Source organism: Colobus angolensis, unplaced genomic scaffold (genome assembly GCF_000951035.1).
Source record: "Colobus angolensis palliatus isolate OR3802 unplaced genomic scaffold, Cang.pa_1.0 Scaffold19, whole genome shotgun sequence".
In the NCBI taxonomy this organism is placed as follows: Eukaryota; Metazoa; Chordata; class Mammalia; order Primates; family Cercopithecidae; genus Colobus; species Colobus angolensis.
Window position 1 is genome coordinate 15,868,363 of NW_012115043.1, and position 26,581 is coordinate 15,894,943.

Genomic DNA, 26,581 nt, shown 5'->3' on the forward strand with positions numbered 1-26,581 from the left:
AATACAAAGCAGAAAAAATATATACAAAATCACAACCTCTAAAAGGACAAACAGTCCACTGTTCTCTACTGTGGAAGCTTTATCAGCACTGCTGAGTAATTCCACCTCTAGGGCAGGGCTAGCTCTCAAAAATGTAAACAAGTATGTACTTTGTTTATATAAAGATATGTACAGCTTGGTTTATATTTCTTTATAGATCTCAAACAGCTAAATGGATTGTTTCAAAGCACCAGCAGGGGCCAGCAAAGAGCTCTTAGAGTTTTTCAGAACAGAATTGGCATTGAGATATGTTTATTTGATGTGTTAAATCCTTTTTAGACTTCTTTACTTACCACAACACTCTCTTAAGTGAATGAATTGCAGAGACAGTGAAATAAAATATCCTATGTGTTCAAACTATCTTGGGTATAGTTTTTTTTTTTCTAATCTGCATATATTTTTATTGGAATGTTTGCTTAGGCTATTTCTTGGCAGAGTTTTAATAGTCAAAATATAAATGGCATCATTTAAAGACTGTTCTACTTGGCTGGAAAAGGCCTTAAAATTACAGGAGAAAATGCTTAGTGACAGCTTCTCTTAGACTTTTTTTCTCGAACCTGTGCTTCAGTTTTGCAATGGTATTACTAGGTTAATTTTGTAGTTCTGTCCTTAAGCTTTCACTTTTTATGTAATTAGCACTTTAGAAGCTAAAATATGTATCTGTTTGATGTAGTGCTAAAGTTAAAATTCATCCTAAAGTTTTGGTATTTCCAAACTTACAGAACTGTTTGAATTCACAAATTAAAAAAAAAAAAAAATTAACAGTCCCTATGTTAACTAACTTGACTAGATTCCTAGTATGACTACTATTTGGAAATTCAATCTTTGATTTGATACTTAATTACATGGGGTTTCGTTCCTACCAACTTCCTGTAATTCTATACCTATGGGTAAAAATATTAGTGGTCAAAGTTGGCTGGAGAAAGTATAGGCACTGCGATTCACATAGTTAAATGTTCATTTAGTAGAGCTGGGGTGAAAAAATACTGTTTCAACATGAAATGTTAGAAGATTGTTGTTCTTGTGTTACTCATTCATGCAAATTGGAGAAGGTATAATTGAAACAAGGTTGGCTGTGTTTGAGTCAGTGTGCTGCAGCTGAGCTCAGCTTAAAGGTCGCTGGAAATCAAGTGCTTTGTAAGTGAAGGCATTTTGACTACAAGCGATTCAAGACATTTTGGAAACGTCAGTCTCTGGAATAGGTCGTCTTTTTCTTTCTATGATATCTGGTATCTAATGTTTTACTTAGGATAAAGACTGCTACTTAATAGCTCTTTTAGGCACCACAAATGATTTTTTCTTTTGATGCAGTGCAGCTGCTTCTAGCCTGTCTACGGACAGAGATCTTTGTTATGACTTTCAGCCCTTAACATGTTTGGAAATGAGAACAAATGGCACAAAGCTTACGATTGCACTTTGCAGCCAGAAGAAGCAATACTTATCCTTTGTCAGAAACCTCCGGAGATGACTTGGATAGCCATGTTCACATGTGCTTCAAGAGACCAACACGGATTTCAGCGTCTAACGTTGTTCAAATGAAGCTGACTCCCAGACAGACTGCACTAGCTCCGTTAATAAAGGAAAACGTTCAGTCTCAAGAAAGATCGTCTGTTCCCTCATCTGAAAATGTTAATAAAAAGAGCAGCTGTCTACAGATTTCACTACAGCCAACAAGGTACAGTGGATATCTTCAGTCTAGCAATGTCTTAGCTGATAGTGATGATGCTTCATTTACTTGTATCTTGAAGGATGGTATTTACAGCAGTGCTGTGGTCGATAGTGAATTGAATGCAGGGAATGATGGTAACCTTGTAAGCAGTCCAGCCATTTGTAGTGGTAGCCTTAGTAACTTTTCAACCAGTGATAATGGGTCTTACAGCAGCAACGGTAGTGATTTTGGGTCATGTGCAAGTATCACAAGTGGAGGTTCATACACTAACAGTGTCATCAGTGACAGTAGTAGTTATACATTGCCACCAAGTGATGATACTTTTTTGGGTGGAAACTTACCTTCTGACAGCACCTCCATTGGAATTGTGCCAAACAGGAATACTACTCCATGTGAAATTTTTTCAAGAAGTACAAGTACAGATCCTTTTGTCCAGGATGACTTGGAACATGGATTAGAGATTATGAAATTGCCAGTGAGCAGGAACACAAAAATTCCACTAAAACGTTGCTCCTCCTTAGTCATTTTCCCTAGGAGTCCTTCAAATACCCCACCAGCTTCTCCGACAAGTCCATGTACTCTTCTGAGCAAAGGATCCTATCAAACTTCACACCAGTTTATTATTTCTCCTAGTGAAATTGCACATAATGAGGATGGCACTGGTGCTAAAGGATTTCTTTCAACAGCTGTCAATGGACTTCGGTTATCTAAAACAATTTGTACCCCCGGAGAAGTAAGAGACATACGGCCGCTTCACAGGAAGGGCTCATTACAGAAGAAAATTGTTCTTTTGAATAATACTCCCAAACAGACTGTCTGTGAAAAGTCATCTGAAGGATATTCTTGTGTTTCAGTGCATTTCACCCAACAAAAAACAACTACATTAGATTGTGAAACAACAAATGGTGATTGTAAACCAGAAATGTCAGAAAGTAAGCTTAATTCTGATTCAGAGTATATTAAGCTCACGCATAGGACATCCGCATGTTTGCCATCCTCCCAAAACGTAGATTATCAAATAAATATCAATGGAGAATTGGAAAGACCAAATTCACAGATGAACAAAAACCATGGTATTTTACAAAGAAGTATTTCACTGGGAGGAGCTTATCCAAATATTTCCTGTCTATCCAGCCTTAAGCACAATTGTTCTAAAGGGGGACCATCTCAGTTACTCATAAAGTTTGCATCTGGAAATGAAGGTAAAGTGGATAATTTATCAAGAGACAGCAACAGAGATTGCACAAACGAACTGTCTAATTCTTGCAAGGTAAGTTTCCTTTGATCTTGATAAATATTAATTTATACAAGAATAACTTAATGAAATATTTGGAGAAAATTTATTATTATAACCAAGCAGTTTTATATATTTTCCTGGTCCTTAGCTAGCAGTACTTGGTAGTCATAAATTTTATATTTGTAAATCTGAAGAACCCTATGTATAGTTTTTTACTGTATTTGTTATTTTACCAATGTACAAAATGTGTATTTTTAAAAATCTTCCTAAGTGATTTCAGCTGTAAAACTTTACAACATAAAAACAAACTTTGAATAACAGTCTATTTCATAAGATTTTATCTTGGTATCTTTTTTCTTTAAATGGTATAGTATTCTATTTTGTAGCTCAGTATTTTATTCCTATTTTCAAAACCATCATTTTGCTTTCTCCCCTTCTTAATCATTATGAAATAGAGTAAAATTTAGAATGCTTATTTAAAATATTAAACAAAACCCATATCAAAGTGTGAAGATCTTGTTATAAATTATCATAGAGGAACTATATCTCTAAAATACATGTATTGATAAGATCATTCATAAAAGCTATTCTGCATGTTTAAAGCAGAGGAAAAATAAATGGCATTTACATTTGTATATACCCTTAACTATGGAATTTTGTTTCCACCCTATTTTTCTTGAGCCACGAGTTAATACTGTCTTCTAAAATGTAACTCACTCTTTCAACAATATTGAATTCTAAGTTTTAATATTTTTGAATTTGGTTTAAATTGCTAGGCATTTCCCACAATTTTCTATTTACCTTTTCATTTTTGACAATTCAACTTTATTATATTAGTAATTTTACTCTTTTGAATCTTAGCCAAAAGTTCTTAAGTATTTAAAATGGTTTGAACTGAAATAGAATTTTAAAATTTCTGTATTTGGAATGTTTTGCCAGATTCCAAGAAATTTAAAAAAATTTCTAACTAAAGCAATTTTACATGACAGTACATAATAGTTTGGGGAGGAAAAAACCTTATCTGTTTATCTGTGTTTTTGTAGCATCCAATATGCTTATTAAATATTTTTTTTAAAAAAATCTTCTGGATAAGTAGCTGTAGGTGAATAAAATAGTAATTGCTAGTTTATTTTCTCTCTTCTGAAATCTGGTAAATATAACAATTGTTACCAATGCCCAGATGTTAATATAAGCCACTACTTTACTGAGGATAAAAAAAGATCAGATTTCAAATTCTGATCTATATTTTACAATTTTTAATTCCATTTAGAAAACTTTTCTAAAACCAGCTTTTAGGAGATTATAATCCAATCAACTATTTTTCTTCCTAAAAGGAAGAAATGAAATGGCACTGAGAAGAAACATTAATACTATGCTAATTGAATTAATGTTACTTATAAATTTCTTTTACACATAATGAAATAACCTGAAAGGAATAATTCATGTATAAATATTTGTAGAACTAGCTTAAAATAGTTCATTTTATGGTAATAATTATAGTTTGTTGTGGATACTTTTGAGAAGAATATTTTAAATGTGTTTTTTAATGAAATGTGGATCAAATGCCTTTTGCATTGTTAAAAATATCCATTGTTACTGGTTTTATTTATGCTTAGGTAAACTAACTTAAATATTTTTTGTGACAATCAAATGTATAACTTTGTGCAGATTCTATCTTTTGGTAGATTATTGGATTATAAAGTACTTCAGAAGTATGCAGTTTGCTGGAGATTTAAATTGTCCCCCTTTTAATGTTTATTAGACTTCTCTTTATAAAAGCATTGTAAACCATACAGTGACAGTTAAATTTAATTTACACTATATCTAAATAGATCTAATTGATAAATCAAGGCTTGTTTTATGAAGAAGATTCTAGTGTTGCTTTTTCTAAATATAGCAGTGGCAACAATGATGGATTTTAGAAATAATCCTGTGTTTATCAATAATTATATATTAGTCTAATTATAGTGGTATATTGTAACTCATTTATAAATAAACAGCTCCCAAAATATTTCCCATGACTCCAGTTAGTCTGGGTTAGTATTCTGATATGCTGAGTCTGGATTCACATTTAACAAGTTGATATTAGAGTAGCATTTAGTAATGTCAGCTATCTGTACTGAGCAGTCGTGAAATTAAATCACTGCTTTGGTCAGAGACCCTGGTTTCTAAAGCACTGAGAGTCTACACATTCTTTTCTTATATGTTTAGCTACCAGTCTCTAGCAGTATAAGATTGAGTTTCTAGCTTTCAATAATCAACAGCTCATTAATGACTGAGTTTTTAAATCTAGTGGGAACTTTTACCTGTATCTGGGACACTGTCTGTGTTCTGTGTTTACAACTTAGAGTGAAGATGAGACTTTGTAGTCTGTCTGCATAATGTTTATTTCAGGCATAGCAAACAACATAACAGTGACTGGCATATGTTTATTATGTATGCCTTTTGAAATACAATATTACTTTTGTAAAGGCTATATAATGACTTTTGATCTGAAAATAAATATTTGATATTTTAACAGTATGTGTAATATTTTGTCAGTTCAATCAAGAAGCAGGTTAAGGAACTAAAGTACTACGTATACAGTTATAAAAATGATTGCTATTCAGATTTCTAAATCTGTATAATAGTTAGTTTTCTCTACTGTTATTTTATTTCCCCCATCTGTTATTTTCTGAATCTCCTATGTTATGTTGTTAGGATGCTCAGAGATTTCAGTACCCTATTATTTAATGTACATTAGCATTTTGCCCAAGCTTGAATGTCTTCCATTTTTTGCTTATATTCATATTTTTATTAGAATTATTTTTTACATTTTTTTCTTTTTGTTATAAAAGTTTTTGTTCATTTTCTGTAACTTAATCCTAAATAGGTAAATTGCTACTATTCTAGTATAGTAGAACTGTAATAAACTTATGTCTCAATTATTTCAAAGCCTTTAACACTGATCTCAAGATTATACATTTCAATATTTTCATATTTAATTGTTCTTCCTAAAATAGATGTTTTAAATATATAATTACTTAAATGTTCCATTATTTTCCAGTCCCTATTTTACTAAATTTAGCAGAATATTTAGAGAGATTTGGTTAAATTTTATTTTGAGCAGCACTTATAAAAACCAATGTAATTTATAAATATTCTAAAATGTGATGCCATAATGTTAATGACTAGTTTTAGAAAGTTGGTGAAAAATGTATATTTGTACATGTATATTTCTTAGAACTGAGGAATCGTTATTTTCAGACAGGTTCAAAGTGCTGAGTTGTTTGCTTGAAAATATTTTGTTTTCTCTGTAGATGTGTCTTGTTTAATTCATCCAGTACACATTTGAGTGCCAGGCCCTGTCCCAAGTACTGAGAATAAAAGATGAGTAAAATACACTCTCTATTTAGGGGACCTCCCATTCTAGTAATAGGGACATGCTGGTAAACATACAAATTTTCAGTCTAATATGTGATGTGCTAAATAGAGGTGTGTATGAAAAAGTAGAAAGATGTAACATTATTCATCTGGAGAGAGGACCTGGTTGGTAGAGGAAGGTTTCCCAGAGGAGGTGACATTTGAACCGAGTCTTGATAGGTAAACTAGAGTTCATCAGACAGAGAAATCAAAGAGATTCTAGGGCAGGGATTCCCCATCTCAGCATTATTATATTGGGCTGGACACTTTTGTAGTAGGGGCCGTCCTGTGCACTGTAGGATATTTAATAGCATCCCTGGCCTCCACCCACTAAATGCTAGTAACACCCCTTTCTCCCAGTGTGACAATCAAAAAGTGTCCCCAGACATTGCCAGATGTCCCCTAGGGGCAAAATTGTCCCCTGTTGAGAAAAACTGTTGTAGGTGTCAGCAGCAGCATATGCAAGACTAGAGATGTGAAAGAATCTCACACTGTAAATAGTCCAGTGAGGCTCAAGCATAGGGTAGCCTGGGGATGTGGGAGGAGGTGATCTGCCAGAAGTGGGTCGGAGTTGATTAGGCCTGGTGCTTCATGCTGAAGACAAAGAAGGTGGTCTTCTGCTGAGAGTCAGTAGTTGGGCAGTGGAAGTCTTTAGAGAGTGTGAAGTACTCTCTTTAAGGTTTTTAGAAGATAATTTTTCATGATTTCATGGATTGCAAATGAATTTAAGTTTTCTTAACTTGGATGATTGGGTTAACAGTGATGTTATGAACTAAGATGAAGAACTCAGGAGAGGCGCCAGATTGGGAGGGTGAAGAAGAAATCACAAATTAAGTTTATGTGCATCAGAGGCTGCCCTGGTAGTGCTGCTTTCAAGTAGGGCAGTTGGAGATACAGGACCAAGGCTCAGGAGAGAGGTGAGAGTTGGAAATGTAGATTGGGAGTCAGGAGTACAGTCAAAGCCTGAGGTAAGGATAAACGTGTTAGGGAAGGTATACAGTGAGATGGGAAGGGAAGATAAATTATAATTCTGGGGACTACCAACTTTGGTGAGGTGGTAGAAGAGGGCATAAAGAGGAGACTAAGGAAGAACCACATAGAGGCCAAGAGAGCATGGAGGCACAGAGAGCATGGAGGCATGGAGAGCATGGAGGCATGGAGAGCATGGAGGTGTGGAGGCTTGGAAGCATGGGTGAAAGGTGAGGGAAGGAGGACAGCAGACAGTACCACAGAGAACATAAGTATTCACTGGATATGGTAGTTAGAAGGTCTGTTAGCAAGAGTAGTCTCAGGACAATGCAGGGTTAAAAGCCAGATTGAAGAAAGAATGAAACAGGTAAGGAAGCAGAAACAGCCAGTGTAGGTTGCTTGCTTGGTGTCATAAAATTAGCACGAGATAGCATAGGCATGGTATATGTTTAGTGATTGTTATACAGAAGGCATATGTGAAGTAGATATAAGATGTATAAGACAAACTCACTCTCTACAGGGAGAGTACAGTCTCTTTTTCCTGGAGAAAAAAATAAATGTTACCGTCTTCTGTTCTTTCACCTTGGAACTATAGAATAAGCAACTATGATCAGTGAAAACTGAAATGGAGATTCAGCAATATCAAAGGAAGGAAACAGAAAATTACAAGTGAAAACTTGAAATTGCTTATGAATATTCATAACTCATTTTGGACAGCATTAGTCTAACTTTCTCAGTCCCCTCTCTACCACCAAAAATAAGACAAAACAAAATAGAGCTTCCATGTAGAAAACAAGTCAAGGTTTTAAGGCCTATTCCCAGAAACTACTTGGAGAATAGGCAATTCTGTCTATTTTGCTGGCTGCTTCTAGGCTATGGAGCCTACCATGTGCTAGCTCTTGTAAGGCCTCACCCGTTTGTATCCACTCTCCCTTTACATCACAGGTGACGGGGAAATAAGACAGACCAGGAGAAGCCAGGACAAGAGCCTAGGCTGAAGGGGCTTGGCAGAGTCTCTGGGTGAGACCAGGCGATATGTTGAGGTCAGGAAGGTGGTTAGCAGAAGGAGCAAATGAGTGCTGAGAAAGGGAACCAGTTGTCTTGTCAGCATATCCTGGAAATAATCCAAAGTATTGCTCACACGTCTGGTTCAGTATCCTTTGTTCCTTGTGTAAAATTGGAAGACTGTGGTCAGATGAAGACAGATACTTAGAGATATAATAATTTCAAAACAAGGGGTGAGCAGATCTGTCCCAGTTCAATGAGATGTTTTGGGAAGGGCTCAACATGGGAGCAATTGTTGAAAAGCAATTTTACCCACACTAAGATTGAAGCGAACTGTTGGAATAGAACAGGAACAGCAGACCTGAGGGCTTAGACGAGCAACCAGCTAGTGTGTATGTGTAGCTCGATTCATGGGTGAGTCACAGCCAAGAACACCTTGAACAAGTAAGTAAATTCATGGCATTTCTAGTTAGGCTCAAGGATGTCTGTTGGGGGAGAAAGAGTGTAGGCCTTCTCTTGACTTAGAGGTATTATAAAACTCTAACACTATGAAACATTTTTATTACCTTAGTAGTAAAATACATTACCCAAGCAAGATGATATAGTAGACCATGTCTTTAAATTCAGTTATAACTAAACTTAGTTATAGTATAGTTATACCTGAAGTTAAGTACAGATATACCTAAAATAATATTATCCTGAATTGCTTCCTTTTATTTACTTTTTCTCTCAATTTTTTTTTTTTTTTTTTTTAATTATGAGGTTTCATTATGTTACACAAGCTGGATTTGAACTCCTGGGCTAAAGCAATCCTCTTGCCTCAGCTTCCTGTGTAGCTGGGACTACGGGTGTACTGCTGTGTCCAACTTGTAGGCTACCCTTTAATGCTTTATTAAGGAATTAGAGAATGGCTTATTAAGATGTCAGCAGGACCAGTGATTTTTAAATTCTCATGTGCATGTAAATAACATGGCGATCTTATTAAAATGCAGATTCTGGTTCGGGTTCAGTAGGCCTCAGAGTGGGAGCCTGAGATTTCTAACAGATCGTACCAATGCTGCTAATTCCCCAGACACACTTTGAGAAGTAAGTCTTAAGGCCGTTCTTTGATGCGAACAGTAATACAGTTCAAAGTCGAAATATCCCTTGAGTCCCTGAAATGCCATTATTGTGGCCATTATCATGAGTAATTCATTAAAAATATATCAATAATACTTCAGATACTAAATGCACATGCAGCAGAAAAAAAGTTAAAGATGGAGATATGGCAATAGGTAGGCAAATGTAAATTGACTAGAATTGATTAGAGAAGGATTCTGGAGAATGGATTAAGCAAATCTTTTCTGGGCTCAGATTTGCTAGAATACAGTTCCCTAGTATAGAGAACAATGACTAGCTCAAAATAGACACTTAATAGATATTTATTAAATTAATGAATAAAGCCAGGGACCCTTTGTTATGGGGTAGAGATGACTGCAGAATCCTGATAGGTGAGCATGACTACACAGCCTTGCACAAAGAGATAACCAAACTAGGATATTTGAGTGATGACTGTGATGATGAGTGGGAGCTACGTGATACTTCATCCTTTGCATGGAAGCGTGGCACTCTTAAATGAATACCTTGTCCTTGGGGTGAATGCCAGTGGAATATTATGATCGTGACTCAAGGATTAGTTTCCACAGTGAAGTCTGATTCATAGCCTACATATTCCACTAACTGGTACCGTATAACTGTGTGTCTGGATAGAGGCTCAGATCAAGTTTTCTGAAAAGAAGGTTGAATGGACAGAGATCTTTAAGGGTATTCAGACAAAGGCCATTTGACTAGCTTTCTTTCAGTTTATCATTGTTTTATAAAATGACTTCCCTCTAGACTTCATGTAAGAGCTGGGATTCTCAGACTAGTTCCTGGAGTTTTAAGTAACTGTCTCAGCTAAGAATGACCTTTACTTTTGTGACAAGGCTGAAAGACTGAACCGTCTTAAAGAGTCACAGAGCTTACTGGGAACTCAAGTCGCCTTCAAAGCAAATGAGTTTAACAAGTATTTATCAAAAATAGAATATGTGCCTGCCATAAGTGGCAAATATTCTTCCTGGATTTGAAGAGGTTATAATTGAAATGAGAAAACAGCATAATCCATTGAAAACAACTGGAGAACAATATAGTATAATATATAATAATGTTTATATACCTACTTCATGCAGGTGAACACCTTAACATTGAGATATATGATTGCCCATGTGATTTTTAATTAATTTTTACCTTTTATCAAGGTAACATGTGCCTATTTTAAAAGTCAGATATTATTTCTTTGAAGATTTTCTGTCTTTTTCTCCACGTCCTCTCTTCCTAGAATTCCTGTTTGCCAAAGTTTGCACTTCCTGGATTGACCTTAAAATTTTCTTTTCTCTCCTGTTTTCTGTTTCTTTGCCTCCTTAATCTACTTCTTGGAAGATTTCTTCCAAGTTTTCCCCTTTCTTTAATTTTAAAATTTTGTTTACTTTTTATTCTCTCTCTCTCTTTTTTTTTTTTTTTTTGAGACAGTCTGACTCTGTCGCCCAGGCTGGAGTGCAGTGCCGTGATCTTGGCTCACTGCAACCTCTGCCTCCCGGGTTCAAGCGATTCCTGTACCTCGGCCTCCTGAGCAGCTGGGATTACAGCTACGCGCCGCCATGCCTGGCTGATTTTTGTATTTTTAGTAGAGATGAGGTTTCACCATGTTGGCCAGGCTGGTCTTGAACCCCTGACCTGAAGTGATCCACTGCCTAAGCCTCCCAAAGTGTTGGGATTATGGACGTGAGCCACCGTGCCCAGCCTAAAACTTTATTTTTAATTTATAAAATTCTTGTTTCTGATTATTTCCTATTCCTAATGTCCTGCTTGTTTTATGAATATAATCTCTTTATTTCTCTGAGAATATTTTACTTCAGATTTGGTTTATTTTCTTTCTTAAGTTTTGTTTCAGGTCCTATGTCATCTCTGGATCCTTTTGATCCCTTTGCTGTTGTTATTACTATTTCTCTTTATTACTGGACATTTTCCTCCAGGTATCTGTTGTTCATATTTGAGAGTAAGTCGCTATGAAGTTGCCTGGAGGTTGTATAATTATGTTGGGCTTTTCAACTGGTGGGTTCCACTGTTGGGAAACCCCCCAATTATTAGTGTCTTCTCTCTGAGGTTAATTTGTTTCTCCAGAGAAGAAACTTCTAATGATTGCCCAGTTATGTTTTACAGCCATGGTTAGTGACAAATCAGGAGTGAAGGTGAAGGTGATTCCTTTACATAAGTCCTGCAACTGAGCGAATTCCAGGTAAAATATGTCTTAAAAGTGATATTTACTTAGAGATTCTTACCGTGCTGATGGTAATTTAATTCATTTGCAGTAAATGAGATACCTGATTTTCTTTTTTTTTTCTTTTCTTTTCTTTTTTTTTTGAGACGGAATTTTGCTCTTGTTGCCCAGGCTGGAGTGCAATGGCACGATCTTGGCTCACTGCAGCCTCCACCTCCTGGGTTCAAGCAATTCTCCTGCCTCAGCCTCCCGAGTAGCTGGGATTACGGGCGTGCACCACCACGCCCGGCTAATTTTGTATTTTTAGTAGAGACAGGGTTTCTCCATGTTGGTCAGTCTGGTCTCGAACTCCCAACCTCAGGTGATCCACCCACCTCGGCCTCCCAAAGTGCTGGGGTTACAAGCGTTAGCCACTGTGCCTGGCCAAGATGCCTCATTTTCATACCTGTGGTCTGACATACCTTGTGTATATTCTAAAAGTATATGCACTCCTAGAAAGACTGAAGTCAACACTCTATAGTAGAAAATGTGGTTTCGTTAACATATTTCTCAACTTTTTGCATTCCTGTTAATACACTGAAGTGCAAATATGCATACCTATCACTCAGAAGAAAAGGATCAACCTGTTTAAAATGTGTATGGAAATATGCCAGGTGTGGTGGCTCACACCTGTAATCCCAGCACTTTGGGAGCCTGAGGTGGGTAGATCATTTGAGATCAGGACTTTGAGACAAGCTTGGCCAACATGGTAAAACCTTATCTCTACTGAAAACAGAAAAGTTAGCCAGGTGTGGTGGTGCACCCCTGTAATCTCAGCTACTCAGGAGGCTACAACAGGAGAATCCCTTGAACCCAGGAGGCAGAGGTTGCAGTGAGCCAAGATCGAGCCACTGCACTCCATTCTGGGTGACAGAGTAAGACTGTGTCTCAAAAAAATAAAATAAAATGTGTATGGAAATAGAACAAGAAGGAAGAGACCATAACAGCCTTCTAGTAGAGTTTAATATTGGATAGTCACTGTCACTAGGAATTGAAGCCTCAAGTATGATTTTTAACTTGGAGAAAACCTTGAGAGAGAGATTTTTTTTGAGATGGAGTCTCGTTCTTGTCGCCCAGGCTGGAGTGCAGTGGTGCAATCTCGGCTCACTGCAACCTCTGCCTCCTGAGTTCAAACGATTCTCCTGCCCCAGCCTCCCAAGTAGCTGGGATTACTGGCGCCCGCCACCACACATGGCTATTTTTTTTTTGTATTTTTAGTCGAGATAGGGGTTTCACCATGTTGGCCAGGCTAGTCTGAAACTCCTGACCTCAGGTGATCTGCCCACCTCAGCCTCCCAAAGTGCTGGGATTCACAGGCGTGAGCCACCATGCCCAGCCAACGTGTGTGTATGTGTGTGTGTGTGTGTGTATATATATATATATATATTTTTTTTTTTTTTTTTTTTTTGAGACAGAGTCTCACTCTGTTGCCTAGGCTGGAGTGCAGTGGTGCAATCTCGGCTCACTGCAACCTCTGCCTCCTGGGTTCACGCGATTCTTCTGCCTCAGCCTCCCAAGTAGCTGGGACTACAGGGGCCTGCCACCACACCTGGCTAATTTTTTGTATTTTTAATAGAGATGAGGTTTCACTGTGTTCACCAGGCTGGTCTCGATCTCCTGACCTCATAATCCGCGCACCTCAGCCTCCCAAAGTGCTGGGATTACAGGTGTGAGCCACGTCACCCAGCCCCAATATATTCTTTTTTAAACCCTTAGCCTTATATTTGTAAAAGTTTAAAACAGCATACTTCATGTGCCACATTTTAGGAAACTGTCTGAGATAGTGATTATCTCCATATTAGAAATAAGTAGAAAGGCCCAGAAATTTTTAAATGACTTGCTGAAAATCACAAATCTAGTAAATGTCATACTTCAACGAAAGCTCAACTCCATTATGTATTTTAAAGCACCTTTCTACTACCGTTAGCCAAAAGGACTCTCATCAGGCACTGGGAGAATCCTACAGGATAAAGCTGCTTGGAAAAGATCACTTCGGTAAAAATAGCATCAGAAAGAAAAAAAAGAGTTGTCTAAAGGAAGAATTCCATTTGGGCTGACTACAATCGGATGAATAACATTTACACTCTGAAGAACATATAGTCCAGATCAAGTGCTGTCTTATAGCCATTGTCGAGTGAAAAAACAGTTTAGGGATTATTATTAAACATTACCAGAGAACTGGTTTCTCTCACAAATTTCTTTCTTTTTTTTTTTTTTTTGAGATGGAGTCTCGCTCTGTCACCCAGGTGGAGTGCAGTGGCCGGATCTCAGCTCATTGCCACCTCCACCTCTTGGGTTCAAGCGATTCTCCTGCCTCAGCCCCCCGACTAGCTGGGATTACAGGTGCCCGCCACCATGCCAACCTAATTTCTCTCAAATATTTCCTTCCTTTTCTTCCAACTTGTGGTTTATGATTACTTTGTTTTTTTCCGATTACTTTTATTGATTAACACATACTTTGTCTTCTGCCTCCTATAATGTTGCTTATGAATTTCATCCTTAAGTTCTTTTTATTTAATAAGTGTTACAAACAATCTACATTATTATAAACTAGTTTTTTCCCAAATATTTTAAAACTTTTTGTTAGGGAAAATTTCAAACATACACAAAAATAGAAAGAATATTGCAGTGAACCCGTATGTATGACTCATCCAGTTCTAAAATATATCAACATTTTGTTGATTATATCATCCATCTCCTCCTCGCTTCTTCTTTTTTCTAGAATCTTTTTTAAAAAATACATCATATTCTACCCATAAACATGTTGACATGCATCTGTGATGGTTAGGAACCTTTTACATATATAAAACCACCATGCAATTGTGACAAAATTAATGGTAAAATTAACATTAATTCTAAACTCCTTTGACTGGATAAATCTCTAAGTCACTATGTCATTTTAGTATTGACAAAGTTCAAGATGGGTACATCTCTTGACTTGTGTCTATCTAATACTTCTATTTTCTGATATTCACATCTCTTTGGGATGGAGCATGTCAGTTATTTACCATAGGATTTTCTCTTTCTTTAATCAGATAACTTTTGATAATATATGGGTTACCAATATAATTGAGGCCTTCCTTTGGAACCTAAAACCAAAAGGTTAGAGTTCAGATTTGGAATTTATCATCTAACCACATCTTATCTCGGCCTTAATTGCCATACTGTATTTAGGGTTCAAACATTTGGGATAGCTACCTTACTCATTCCTGGGCAGAGGTGAAAATGTACTCTATGTTGAAGTAACTCTATTAATTCGTATTATAGCTTTTCCAAATCCTGATTTTTATATTTATATAATATGAAATCTATGAAACACTGCCACAGTGTTTCAAGTACTGGAAATTGTATGTGTTTGGCAAATACTTGATGCTCAATAAAGAGTAGATCTCATTATCTACCTTATATTGTTGTGAGAGTATCTGAAAGCACTATAAAGTGCCATGATATATAACACATAATAATTGTTTTATAGATGTACAAATGGAATCATATAGGTAATTAGGAATCCAGATGGACAGTTAAGTAATGGGAAATGCATGAAAAGATCACATTATTAAAAAGTCAAGTAAAAATACACAGACCACGAATCTGGGGAAGCACTTCTTCATAAGAAACCAAAGCAAAGATCAAAGTCTAAGATTTCTAAAGCCTTATTAACAAGCCACAATTCTTTTTACTTATACTCACAAATTTGGATTAGATGTATTAGGGACAGTGTCAACACTAGTTGTACTGAAGAAGGACAGAAATAAGAATTATACAGCAAATTAACAGGAGCAAATAATTAGCAGCTAGAAAGTCCTGTATGTGGGCCACAAGCCCCGTATCGAATATCCAATAATTGGTAGTTCCAAACCAAACACTTTTGTTTCTTTGATACCCCATTGAAAATTTTGACTTACGGAGATGATCTCATAAACATGAAACATGAAATGGTAGACTTTTTTCTCTTCAGTTTTTAAACTAAAGAATTCCCAGCGCTCTCAATAGTTAAGATATCACAAAGGATAAATGCTTGAGGGGATGGGTACCTCATCTTCCATGAGGTGATTATTATGCATTTCATGCCTGTATCAAAACATCTCATGTACCCCATAAATGCATACACCTACCATGTACCCACAAAAATTAAAAACTAAAAAGTTAAGATACCAGTTTTCACTAATAGCATTATTTTTATTTAAATGAGTGTATTATATGTGAAAACATTAAAATAAACATCTTATTTTGTAAAAACCATTATTATAACTTGGTTTTTATCTTACTCTTGATCTTTAGGAATCAGTTCATCTTCTAGCTATCATCAGTGTTTTTGCCTCATACTTTTAACAAAATATTATTAATACATTTGCAATGGAAAATATATCCTAGTATGCCAATTTATCTTCATATTAAAATGTTTAGTTGGCAGTTGTTGACAGGGTAAAAGCAAAGTAATTCAGCTATTATAATTTTACATTTATATAGTTACTTTTTGAGACATACATAAAAGCTCAATTTAGTCAGTTTGGTAGGACCTTTGTAAAGCTCTCTTATAGCTCTCTCTCCCTTTACTGAAAGTAATTATGTATTTGGCTCTTAGGATATTTTTAAACCTTCTAAAGTTAATTTGGGTATGACCCTGGCATGTTATTTATAAATATTAGCAACAGGTGGTAAAACTGCTGAAATATACGGATACCATGATTTTGGAGCAAGCTAGTCAAATCCGTTTGTTTACTACATGTAATGTAAGTTTCCCAAGCTTCACCAGTCTGCAGGGACTAGTAGATACAAAATAACAATTATAACCTAAATTTCACTGACTTAACTCTTCTCTTCTACTCATGAAAGATCCTAAGCAGCTATGAAGCGCTCTTCAGTATTTCTGGGGTTCCCGGGCATGGCTCCTGTGCACTCTATATCAAATCCACTCCTGTGGAGCAGTGTTTCCAGGCATATGCAGCACACCTGTTGTCACTTTGGAGTCTTGCTATGTCCCACTGGGCCCTGGTTCTTCCTCCTTTCCTTACGATAAGGTCTTGTCCAGAAGCATCCTAAAAAAGCTTATCTCAAGCTTTTCTTAGGTATGATGAACCAAACTGGCTTAAAAAAAAAGGGGGGGAGTCATGATTCTGAACACAGAGTGGTGGGGCATCATTCAGCTTTGAGGACATGTCTGAATCTCAGAGATAGCAAGAACTAAAAACAAGATCTTAAAACCAGGAAGTACTGTTTTACTAAAAAAATTTCCTTCAGCACCACTGTCCAGTATAGTAGCCAGCAGCCACGTGTGGCTACTGAGATTTAAATTAGCTTAAATTAAATTGGATTTAAAATTCAGAACCTCATTTTGCACTAGACACATTTCCTGTACTCCATAACTACATGTGATCACTGACTCCTGCATTGGACAGCAGTAGTACAGAACATTTCCATCAGTACAGAAAGTTCTGTTGGACAGGGTTCCCCAACATTAGGTCTCAAGCTGCAAGACATTGATACCCCTGTACTTCCACAATGATCCAGTGTATTGAGGAAAGCGCCTAAAGCTGCAGTACTAGGTGGTTATGGCTGAAGGAGTGGAGCCCCATCCCAATAGCCTTATTTTTCTCTACTGGTACCCGCCCTAACGTTTAGGCAAGAAAATGTTGGTTTTAAAGGGGTTCATTGAGTTATTTTCTTAAGCAACAGTAACCCACATCCCCCTTTTTCCTGTTTTCATTGATATGTCATAGTCTTCAGTAAAAATTACATGAATTTTCAACCCTGGGAAAAATCTTAAAAACTGTTTATAGATCAGCTAAACTTACATTTGATCAGATAACCAGGTAATCAAATTATAAGAATAATCAGTTTATACTTCTGAAATAACGTTTTTAAAAACTAAGAAAAGGCTATTCATTTCAAAAAGTAAAATTTTTTTACAGAAAACATTTTATTCTGTGCCGAGGTTTGAAAAAGAGAATTAAGAAGAAGAAGAAAAACTACTTTGGGAATCATTTGATAATTATTTTGTTTGTTGTTTAGAAATACTCTCTGACCATATGTACAATCTTTACACATACTTCTTGCAATGTGTTTATTGTACTGAGAATAAATCTTTGTTTTCACTGATCACTGCGCATCATTGGTGCTTACTACTATTTGTTGATGAATAGGGACAAGATACTACAAATCTAACAAACACATTTTACTTTATAAAGGTCTTTTCTTGGCCAGGCACAGTGGCTCACGCCTGTAAGCCCAGCATTTAGGAGACTGAGATTGGAGGATCACTTTAGCCCAGGAGTTCAAGACCATCCTGGGCAACAGAGTGAGACCCCTTTTAATTTATTTAAAAATAAATTAAAAATTAAATTTTTAATTTAAAAATTTTAAAAAAAATTTTTTTTTTTAATTAGCCAGTTGTGGTGGCACTTGCCTATAGTCCCAGCTACTCAGGGGCTGAAGCGGGAAAATCACTTGAGTCCAGGAGTTCCAGTTGCAGTGAGCTATGATTGTGCCACTGTAGTTAGCCTGGGCAACAGAGTAAGACCTTGTCTCAAAAAAAAAAAAGAAAGAAAAGAAAAAAAACTTGTTTGTTGTGAAATACAAAAGAATAGAAGACATTATCCCCACTTCTGATAGGGCAGTCTAGGCAAGGAAGACAAAGAACATATATAAGATGTTTTGAAATTATTAAAGAAGGATCAGAGTGTTGAAATTATTGTAAGCATCAAGGCTGTTTGCCCATGAATTAAGGAAGTTTGCAGGAGGATAATCTCAATAAAGTCTATCGACTGAAAACTTTCTTAAATCCTGGGTTGTTAACAGTGTTCTCAGGCCCACTAATGCTAATGTTGTTTAATACATAGAAAAAAAATTGAATATGAAGTTCAGGAGTTTATAACTTTTAGATTCAGTTACCTTTGAAAATGATTATAACCGGAATCTGGAGCAATAAATCTAACAACCAAATGGTGAGCTAAATAGTGACTTCCAACTATGTGCAGTTGTTAGTAGGCCTTACACTATATGGAAAAACTTAGGAATTATTTTTAACCTTCCTTTTGAAACATTGTGTAAACCTTCTTAGATGATACTTAAAACTATTAAATGGGGTAGTTTTATCTGAGTGTAAGTTCACTTGAGTTGTGAATTTCACCTCATCTATGTGTTTTTTTATTGTAGGGTAATGGCAATGGAAGATCAGGGTTATAATATGGCACTTGAATAATAGAAATTCATGTAAAATATTCTAATCTGTCAAACTTTACCAACTACGTGCAGATTCCACAGCCAGGGATGGGAGTGTGGCTTATGGCCACTAGAGGGCAGGAAAGGTCAGGAACCGGATGTGGAAGCCTGGGGAAAAGTATAGGGGAAAGCTTGGCTCTCCCCTTCATAAGGAATACAACTTCCCACAACTTGAAGCAAACACAATTCAGTCCCTGGGGCAGGAAAGCCAGTAAAGGATGCAGGAACATAAGCCACAGTCAAAGCCAGGAGGACACATGGGCAGGGAATTAATAAACCAGTCTGGAGCCCAAACATTGCCAGGCTGTCAAACTGCTGGCAGAAAGCTAAATTCTGGCCGGGTTGAAGAAGGCAGTCAGATTGCAGGGAGTTGAGCAGGTCATTTAACCCTCACGATTGTTGCTCCAAGTTGAACATAGACCCTTTTGAAATGGGCAAAGTGGGACTTTATTATGCCTGAAAAGTCAAAGGAAATCTGATACCATCTTCTTTTGATATTGTAGCATTTCCTGTCACAATTCCTGATTTAGTTTTGTAATGCTAGAGCTGTTCCTATTTCCTTCTTGGAAAATTCCCTCCACATCCTAGAGTACTTCCTCAGGTCTCATTATCTAGTGTTTACAAAGGAGGGATTAAGTAAGACGAAGATGGTACAGCACAGTTTTCCATTAAGACATGCCATATCAATAATCACATTTAATATTTTATAAATTTTATATTTATAAATGTATAAATATATAATTATGGTTAATAATTTAGAATTTATCTTTAGGTCTTAAATATATAAATTATGTTAAAACTATAAAGGCAAGGCACAGTGGGCTATAACAAAGAATAAAAGTTTTCCTTAATATTTCTGTTTACATGAATAGAATCTTGTACTTTTCCTTTACAGTTTTTATACAGGTTTTAATTATATATGCATGTTTCTCAACCATGCAAGACTGGAGTCTCCATGATATCAGAAATACCCTCCTGAACTTAACCTGGAGCCTGACTCTAGAAGCTAGTCACTAATATTTGTTGACCTCAAGGAATTTACTGTGTGGTTGGAATGCAAGAGAACTATAATACAGATGTTAAAAATAGATACAAGGTGAAGTAGAATTACAGAGAAGGAAATTAGCAGTTTAGTCTCATCAGGTAAATTTTTTATTAAAATGGCATTGAGGCCGGGCACAGTGCCTCACTCTGTAATCCCAGCATTAGGGGAGGCCAAGGCAGATGAATCACTTGAGGCCAGGAGTTTGAGACCAGCCTAACCAACATGGCAAAACCCCGTCTCTACAGAAAACACAAAAATTAGCCAGGCATGGTTGTTCACGCCTGTAATACCAGGTACTTGGGGAGGCTGAGGCAGGAGAATTGCTTGAACCCAGGAGGTGGAGGTTGCAGTGAGCCAAGATCATTCCACTGCACTCCAGCCTGGGCAACAGAGTGCGACTGTGTCTCAAAATAAATAAATAAAGACAAAAATAAATGAAATGGCATTGAGCTGGGTCTTATAAGTAGTAAAGGATTTACACAGGCAGAGACAAAAAAGAAACTTTTCAGGAAGAAGGTGTGCTGAGTGAGCTTGAGAGGGAAAAACATAGGATCATTGCAGCTATTGGAGGGCTTTTGTTAATAGAAGGCTGCAAGGTAGATTGGAAAAAAGCAAACTAGAATCTCATGCCAAGGAATTTAGTTTTTCCTCTGGACCAGTATTTTTGAAATGTGGTCCTCACCAGTCTGTAAGATGCCTGATATGAAACCTACCCCACTGACAGATAAGTTTGTATAATGCCACATGCTATATCTTGGAATACCACAATGCACGTTAGTAAATCTAAGTTCCTAAAGTTCTGTAGGAAATAAACTTTTGAACTTGGTTTAACCAGATGTATCCCAATTATATGACCAGCATTAGATGGCCTGCTCGTTTATCTTCAGCTGTAAACAATCATTGCTCACTCCTCCTGGTTTCTCCAAACATGGAATAGAGACATGTTTCTCAATGTGTATTGCTGGTCAGATGCATTAGTATCACCTGAGAACTACAAATTCTCACACATCATCCCAGATCAGCAGAATCAGAAATTCTGGGGGGTAGAGCCCAGCAATCTGTCTTTAAAAAGCCTATGAGGTGATTGTAACACACACTGAAATTCAGCCTGTATCTTGAAACTCTAGATTAAGTTGGGCACAGAGCCTCCAGCTTTCCTCAGCTACCACAGCTTCCTTTTATCCATTTTAAAGTGGTTTCCTGTTTATCTGTTTTAAAGTTCACCTTCTCACACTTACTTGTTTTTAAATTGAACATCCAAGATTTTACACAGCTCAGCTCCTTAAGTTTCTTAGAATTGAAGACACTCTTTTGCAACAGTAGCAACCGTCTGCTAATTTCATTTCTCATTTAAACTGCAGAGATAATTCTCCAGAGAAGGTTAACTTCCATCTCTTCGAAAGTTATATTTTCCTTTCCCTAGTAGGTTGGCAGACATTTCTAAAAAGAAAAAAAATTAATATCATAATTAGCGCTCAGAAGTGTGAATCTCTATTTTCAATCGAGAGTGAATACTTTTCTTTTGGAAAGGAAGAGCTTTATCCATTTTAGCAGTTACCTAACTGTGGCTATTTCCTGGCTAAATTATAACTTTATACACTTAGTTCTCTTGTTATTTTCCGATGTTCCGAAATATAAATTTGAAACAATAGGATGAGCCCCTCCCTTTTTTAGAGGTGGAGAGAAAGTTGAAACAAATGCAAAACCTTTTTCTCATCTTTAGCAGTCATCAGGTTTAGGAGCATACAATATAAATTGCTTCCAAAAGTGTTGGATATATTAAATTTTAACTTTGGAAATAATTATAAAATCCTATTTATATTTGATACGGACACAACCTCTGATTCCTGTTATGTCTTGTCTGCTTCAGATTCCTTCTTTCCTGTAGCATATTAAAAAATGGTTTGTGTTTTTAAATCCTCACAATAAATTACAAATGAAACTTTAGAGCATGTAAAGATAAACTTGACCAGGTAAATCGTCTGTTTTCACAAGTCTGTGATAGAAAGTAGAGCACTCCAAAGAAACTGAAATTCAAAGGACAATAACTCAAACCGAAACTGATTTAGAAAGTGGTTTCTCCTGACTTCCACCTCGCCCCAATCTATGAGGTAAAAGTTCCTTTTAAAGATGTGAGGGTTTCTAAGGGCTGTAGAATTTCAAGTAGTGTGAAGCTATTATCAAAGAACGAAGAACAGGTGTCTCTTGTTATTTGCAGGGGGATTGGTTCCAGGACCCCAGACACCAAAATGAGCAGATACTCAAGTTCCTTGAATAAAATGGTATAAAATTTGCATGAAACCTACACACATCCTCCCATACACTTTGTCATCTCTAGATTACTTATAATGCCTAATACATTGTAAATGCTATGTAAATACTTGTGCTGCATTGTTTTTTAATTTGTTTTTTTATTGTTATTTTTTCCTTTTCAAATATTTTTGATCCCGGATTGATGGAATCCACAGATACAGAGAGGTGACTATACAGTTTGTGTCTTTTAGTCAGGTCTACCAGATAGGCTAGAGGCCGAGCAAATCATAAGCTTAAGACATGGAATGCTTGCTTTATGCAAAGAGATCCAGTTTCCAGAGCACTATGATTTTATAGCACAGATTAAATTGTTTAACTCCATTTCCTCCTTGACATGCTAAAAAGATTGACTCAGTAAATTTTGAACTTCTAGGAAAATGTTTTAAATAAGCACATTGTAGTATAAAGCACAATTATGGAAGTAGGAAAGCAGCAGCTATGCAAATGCAATTTTATTTAATAAGATTGGTTTACCTTAGAAAACACTTAAATTCCAGTGATTTTTATGAGCCTTTTTTCTATCTATAGTATGTAGTATGAATCCATATAGTATGGATTTTGAGAGGAAGCATGTTTATTTAAAATAATAGTTTTTATTATATTCAGCAAGCAGAAAAATATGGTTTCTTATTTGTAAAATACTATAAATGGTCCATTCATATAAGCTCTGCTTATTTTTCTGAGAGACTTGTGTGAGTATCGTCTATGTCCAAATACCCACTTTTCATGTGTTCAAATAAAAAAATGTATTGTCTTATAAATAGAATGGAAATTTAAACTCCGTTTTAAACAAAGAGGTTCTTAGGTAAATTCACTTTTAGTGTTTCAGCTTCACAGTTTTTAATTCTATTCTGGTCTTTTGTGATCTCTGAAGTATTTCTTGATCTCTTAGCTTAATTTAAATAATATGATTAATAATGGCTTGAACATTTTTATGGCTATAAATTCATTCAATTTCTTTTTTTTACTGCCTGCCCCAATTGTTTTTAGAATTCTATGATCTATGCAGAGGAATCATGACGTTTGCACATAGAGGATTTTAATACAGCTCTGTGAAGACAGTTGTTATTAGCAATGATTAAGATATTAATACAAATGTAAGCCTCTTGATCTTGAATCTTTGATCTTGATCTTATCTTTGAAGAAAGGTAGTTTAAACTTATATGTGCTTCTTGGCTCACTCAGAAAAGTATTTCCTTCTGTAGCATCCAATTGATCACTAAGATCTGTTTCTATTTCAGGTTAATTTACTGTAGTCTTTATTGTTACGCAAAGTAAAAACTACCTTAGGTTTATATGCAAAATGATAAATACCGGCTTATCAGTTGAGGCATTGTTTGTGATAGCAAAAGATTTGAAACCATTTAGATTGTCTGTCTAAATTTAGATTGACAATCTAATTGTGTGTCAATAGGGAACTAGTTAAGTAAATTTTGATGTACCATGTAATGGCATACCATACAAACAAAAAAGGTAAAGCATCTCTATATATATTGATATGTGAACAAAGTATGAGAGATAATGTCGTAGGGGGAAAGCAAGATGCATAATACTGTGTCAGAGAAAACTCTAAAGGGATGGATACTCAGGCACAAAAATAAAACAGCTATCACCTTTTGTAAGGACAGAGGGTAGAAATGGATAGCTGGAGGGTAGAAACTCTTTCGTTTTCTTTTTGATTTTGTACTTGGTATATGTGTTACTTAGATTTTAAAATTACTTTTTAAAAAATGTTCTTGAAAGAAAAGTGCTGATAGCTAAGTCTGAAAACTGAAAAACCATAAACTGTACTATATCGAATGTTCAGGTCTAAAATTTATTTTTACTCTTTAAAAAGCATGATTGAAACAAAAAGTTTGATATTACAGCAGAAAACTTTGGCTATCTTGTTGGTCTCTGGCTGTGAAGAAATTATTCTTACTATAATCCTTTGCTTTATACAGTAGATTTGCCCTGGAAAATTATTTATAATTCATATTTATTTATTTTTTATTATGATGATTTTTTTTTTTTGAGATGGAGTTTTGCTCTTTTGCCTAGGCTGGAGTGAAGTGGTGCGATCTCAGCTCACTGCAGCCTCTGCCCCGCCGGGTTCAAGTGATTCTCCTGCCTCTGCCTCACGAGTAGCTGGGGTTATAGATGCCCACTACCACACCCAGCAAATTTTTGTATTTTTATTAGAGATGGGTTTTGGCCGTTTTGGCCGGGCTGGTCTCGAACTCCTGATGTCACATGATCCAACCGCCTCGGCCTCCCAAAGTGCTAGGATTACAGGCATAAGCCACCGTGCCCAGCCTATAATTCATATTTAATAGAAACCCTTTTTAAAGCAAAGTATTCTTCAAAGTTGTGACACTTTAACTTCACTTTTTTAAATTCTAATTTTTTATTACATTGGATTCTCTTAAAGCATAACATTTAGCCACTATTCATTCTTATTAAAGTTAACAACATTTGTCCTCCTAAAACTAGAACATCTTTAGTTCTAATTAAAGTTTTTACAAAAACAGCAATTTGGATTTTTTTCTTTTTATGTTCTAAAAATTGTTTTAAGAAACTGAAATTCATGTCATGATAATATTAGAAAAGGTATTATTTACTGACTACACTGTGCCCATTACAGATGGTCCTGTTTAAAATCACCTGGTGTTCCAAATTCTTTTTCAGATTTTCAGGCATTCTTACATTACTTGTATTGTACCAAATGCAAATTTGTTTTATGAAGTAGGCTGCATGCAGTTCAAATATAGGAAATAACTCTTGCAAAGAAATGCTTGATACTCAGAATTTGGAACAATTGGTTGGCTAGGGAAATATTAATGAACATCACAGACTGACTTGCCTTCCTAGGAATGAATTTAAAACTATTACTTTTCCTTTGTAAATGGAAAAAGAACCTCTAATTGTCCTGTATTTATAGCAACCATATGTCCCAGACTTTCCAGGATAGTTCCCAGTTTCAGATTCTCCATCTCCTTCTGAGACTATGCATATTGACTTTTAGTTTGGAAAATTTTTTCATTTTTCAAACATTGGAAATACAGCTATTTGGGATCATTTCATTTTATGTAGAAGTGAAGAAACTAATTTCAGATCATTGGCTTTAAATAAGACACTATTGCAAGAAATATTTAAAATGTAGGTACTTGAGACAAGAAAATTCTCACTATGTGGGATTTTTGTTCTTTTGTTCCCAGAGACAACCAACGAACAAGGAATATAGCACAATAAAAACAGGTGTTTTTTTAGGGAGATGGTATGGGATGAGTTTTCTTTCTGTCCCTCAGTGACCAGGCACTGCTTCTCCATGGAGATGAAAGCTGTAGGGAAGATTATAAGAGATTTTAGAAAATAAGCACAATAAATACATGAAAAGATGCTCAACCTCATTGGCTGTCAGGGAAACGCAAAAAACCATGATAACATACTACTTCGCATGCGCTAAGAAGGGTATTGTCATAGAGAGAGGTCATTGTTGATAAGAAAGGGGAGGAACTGAAATCTGCTTACAGTGCTGATAGAAATGTGAAATGATGCAGCAACTTTGGAAAACAGTCTGGCAGATTTTTAGCAAATTCTATTCCTGAGTATATACCCAAGAGAAATGAAAACATATGTTCGTACAAAAGCTTTTACTCAAATGTTCATAGCAGCCTTATTTATAATAGCCAAACAGTTGAAACAACCCAAATGTCAATCAGCTGAAAATGGATAAATAAAATGTGGCATATCCATATAATGTAATATTCAGCAATAAAAAAGGAATGCGACAGTGTAGATGAATCTTGGAAACATGGTAAGTAAAAGAAGTCAGTCATAAAGGACCACGTATTATATAATTCCACTTATATGAAATATCCAGAATAGGCAAATCCATAAAGACAGAAAGTTGGTGGTTGCCTAGGACTGAAGGAGGAGGGGTGGGGAAATGGGGAGTGAATGCTGATGGGTAAGGGTTTTTTTGGGGGGGTAATGAAAATGTTCTGAAATTGATTGTCTAAAGGTTGCACAACTGTGTGAAAAAAAAAAACATTGAATTGTACACTCTAAGTGGGTTAATTGTATGGCATATGAATTATATCTTAATAAAGCTTTTTATTTTTAATTTTTATTAGTACATAGTAGGTATATATATTTATGGGGTACATGAGATATTTTGGAGCAGGCATACAATGCATAATAATTGCATCAGAGTAAATGGGGTATCCATCCCCTCAAGCATTTATCCTTTCTGTTACAAAGAGTACAATTACGCTCTTTCAGTTATTTTTAAATGTACGATTAGTCTGGGTGTGGTGGTTCATGCCTGTAATCCTAGCACTTTGGGAGGCTGATGTGGGCAGATTG

General features: G+C 36.0%; 1 protein-coding gene across 4 annotated transcripts in view; it reads left to right on the top strand.

Moving 5' to 3' along the window:
* Positions 1-959: 959 nt before the first annotated feature.
* NEDD4 (neural precursor cell expressed, developmentally down-regulated 4, E3 ubiquitin protein ligase) overlaps positions 960-26,581 on the top strand; it is a 90,811-nt gene continuing 65,189 nt past the window's right edge. For all 4 annotated transcript variants that reach the window (XM_011940536.1, XM_011940537.1, XM_011940538.1 and 1 more), the window contains exon 1: positions 960-2,978. In XM_011940536.1, coding sequence (XP_011795926.1) covers positions 1,431-2,978 — 1,548 coding nt within the window. In that variant the 5' untranslated portion in view covers positions 960-1,430. The remainder of the gene's footprint in view (positions 2,979-26,581) is intronic.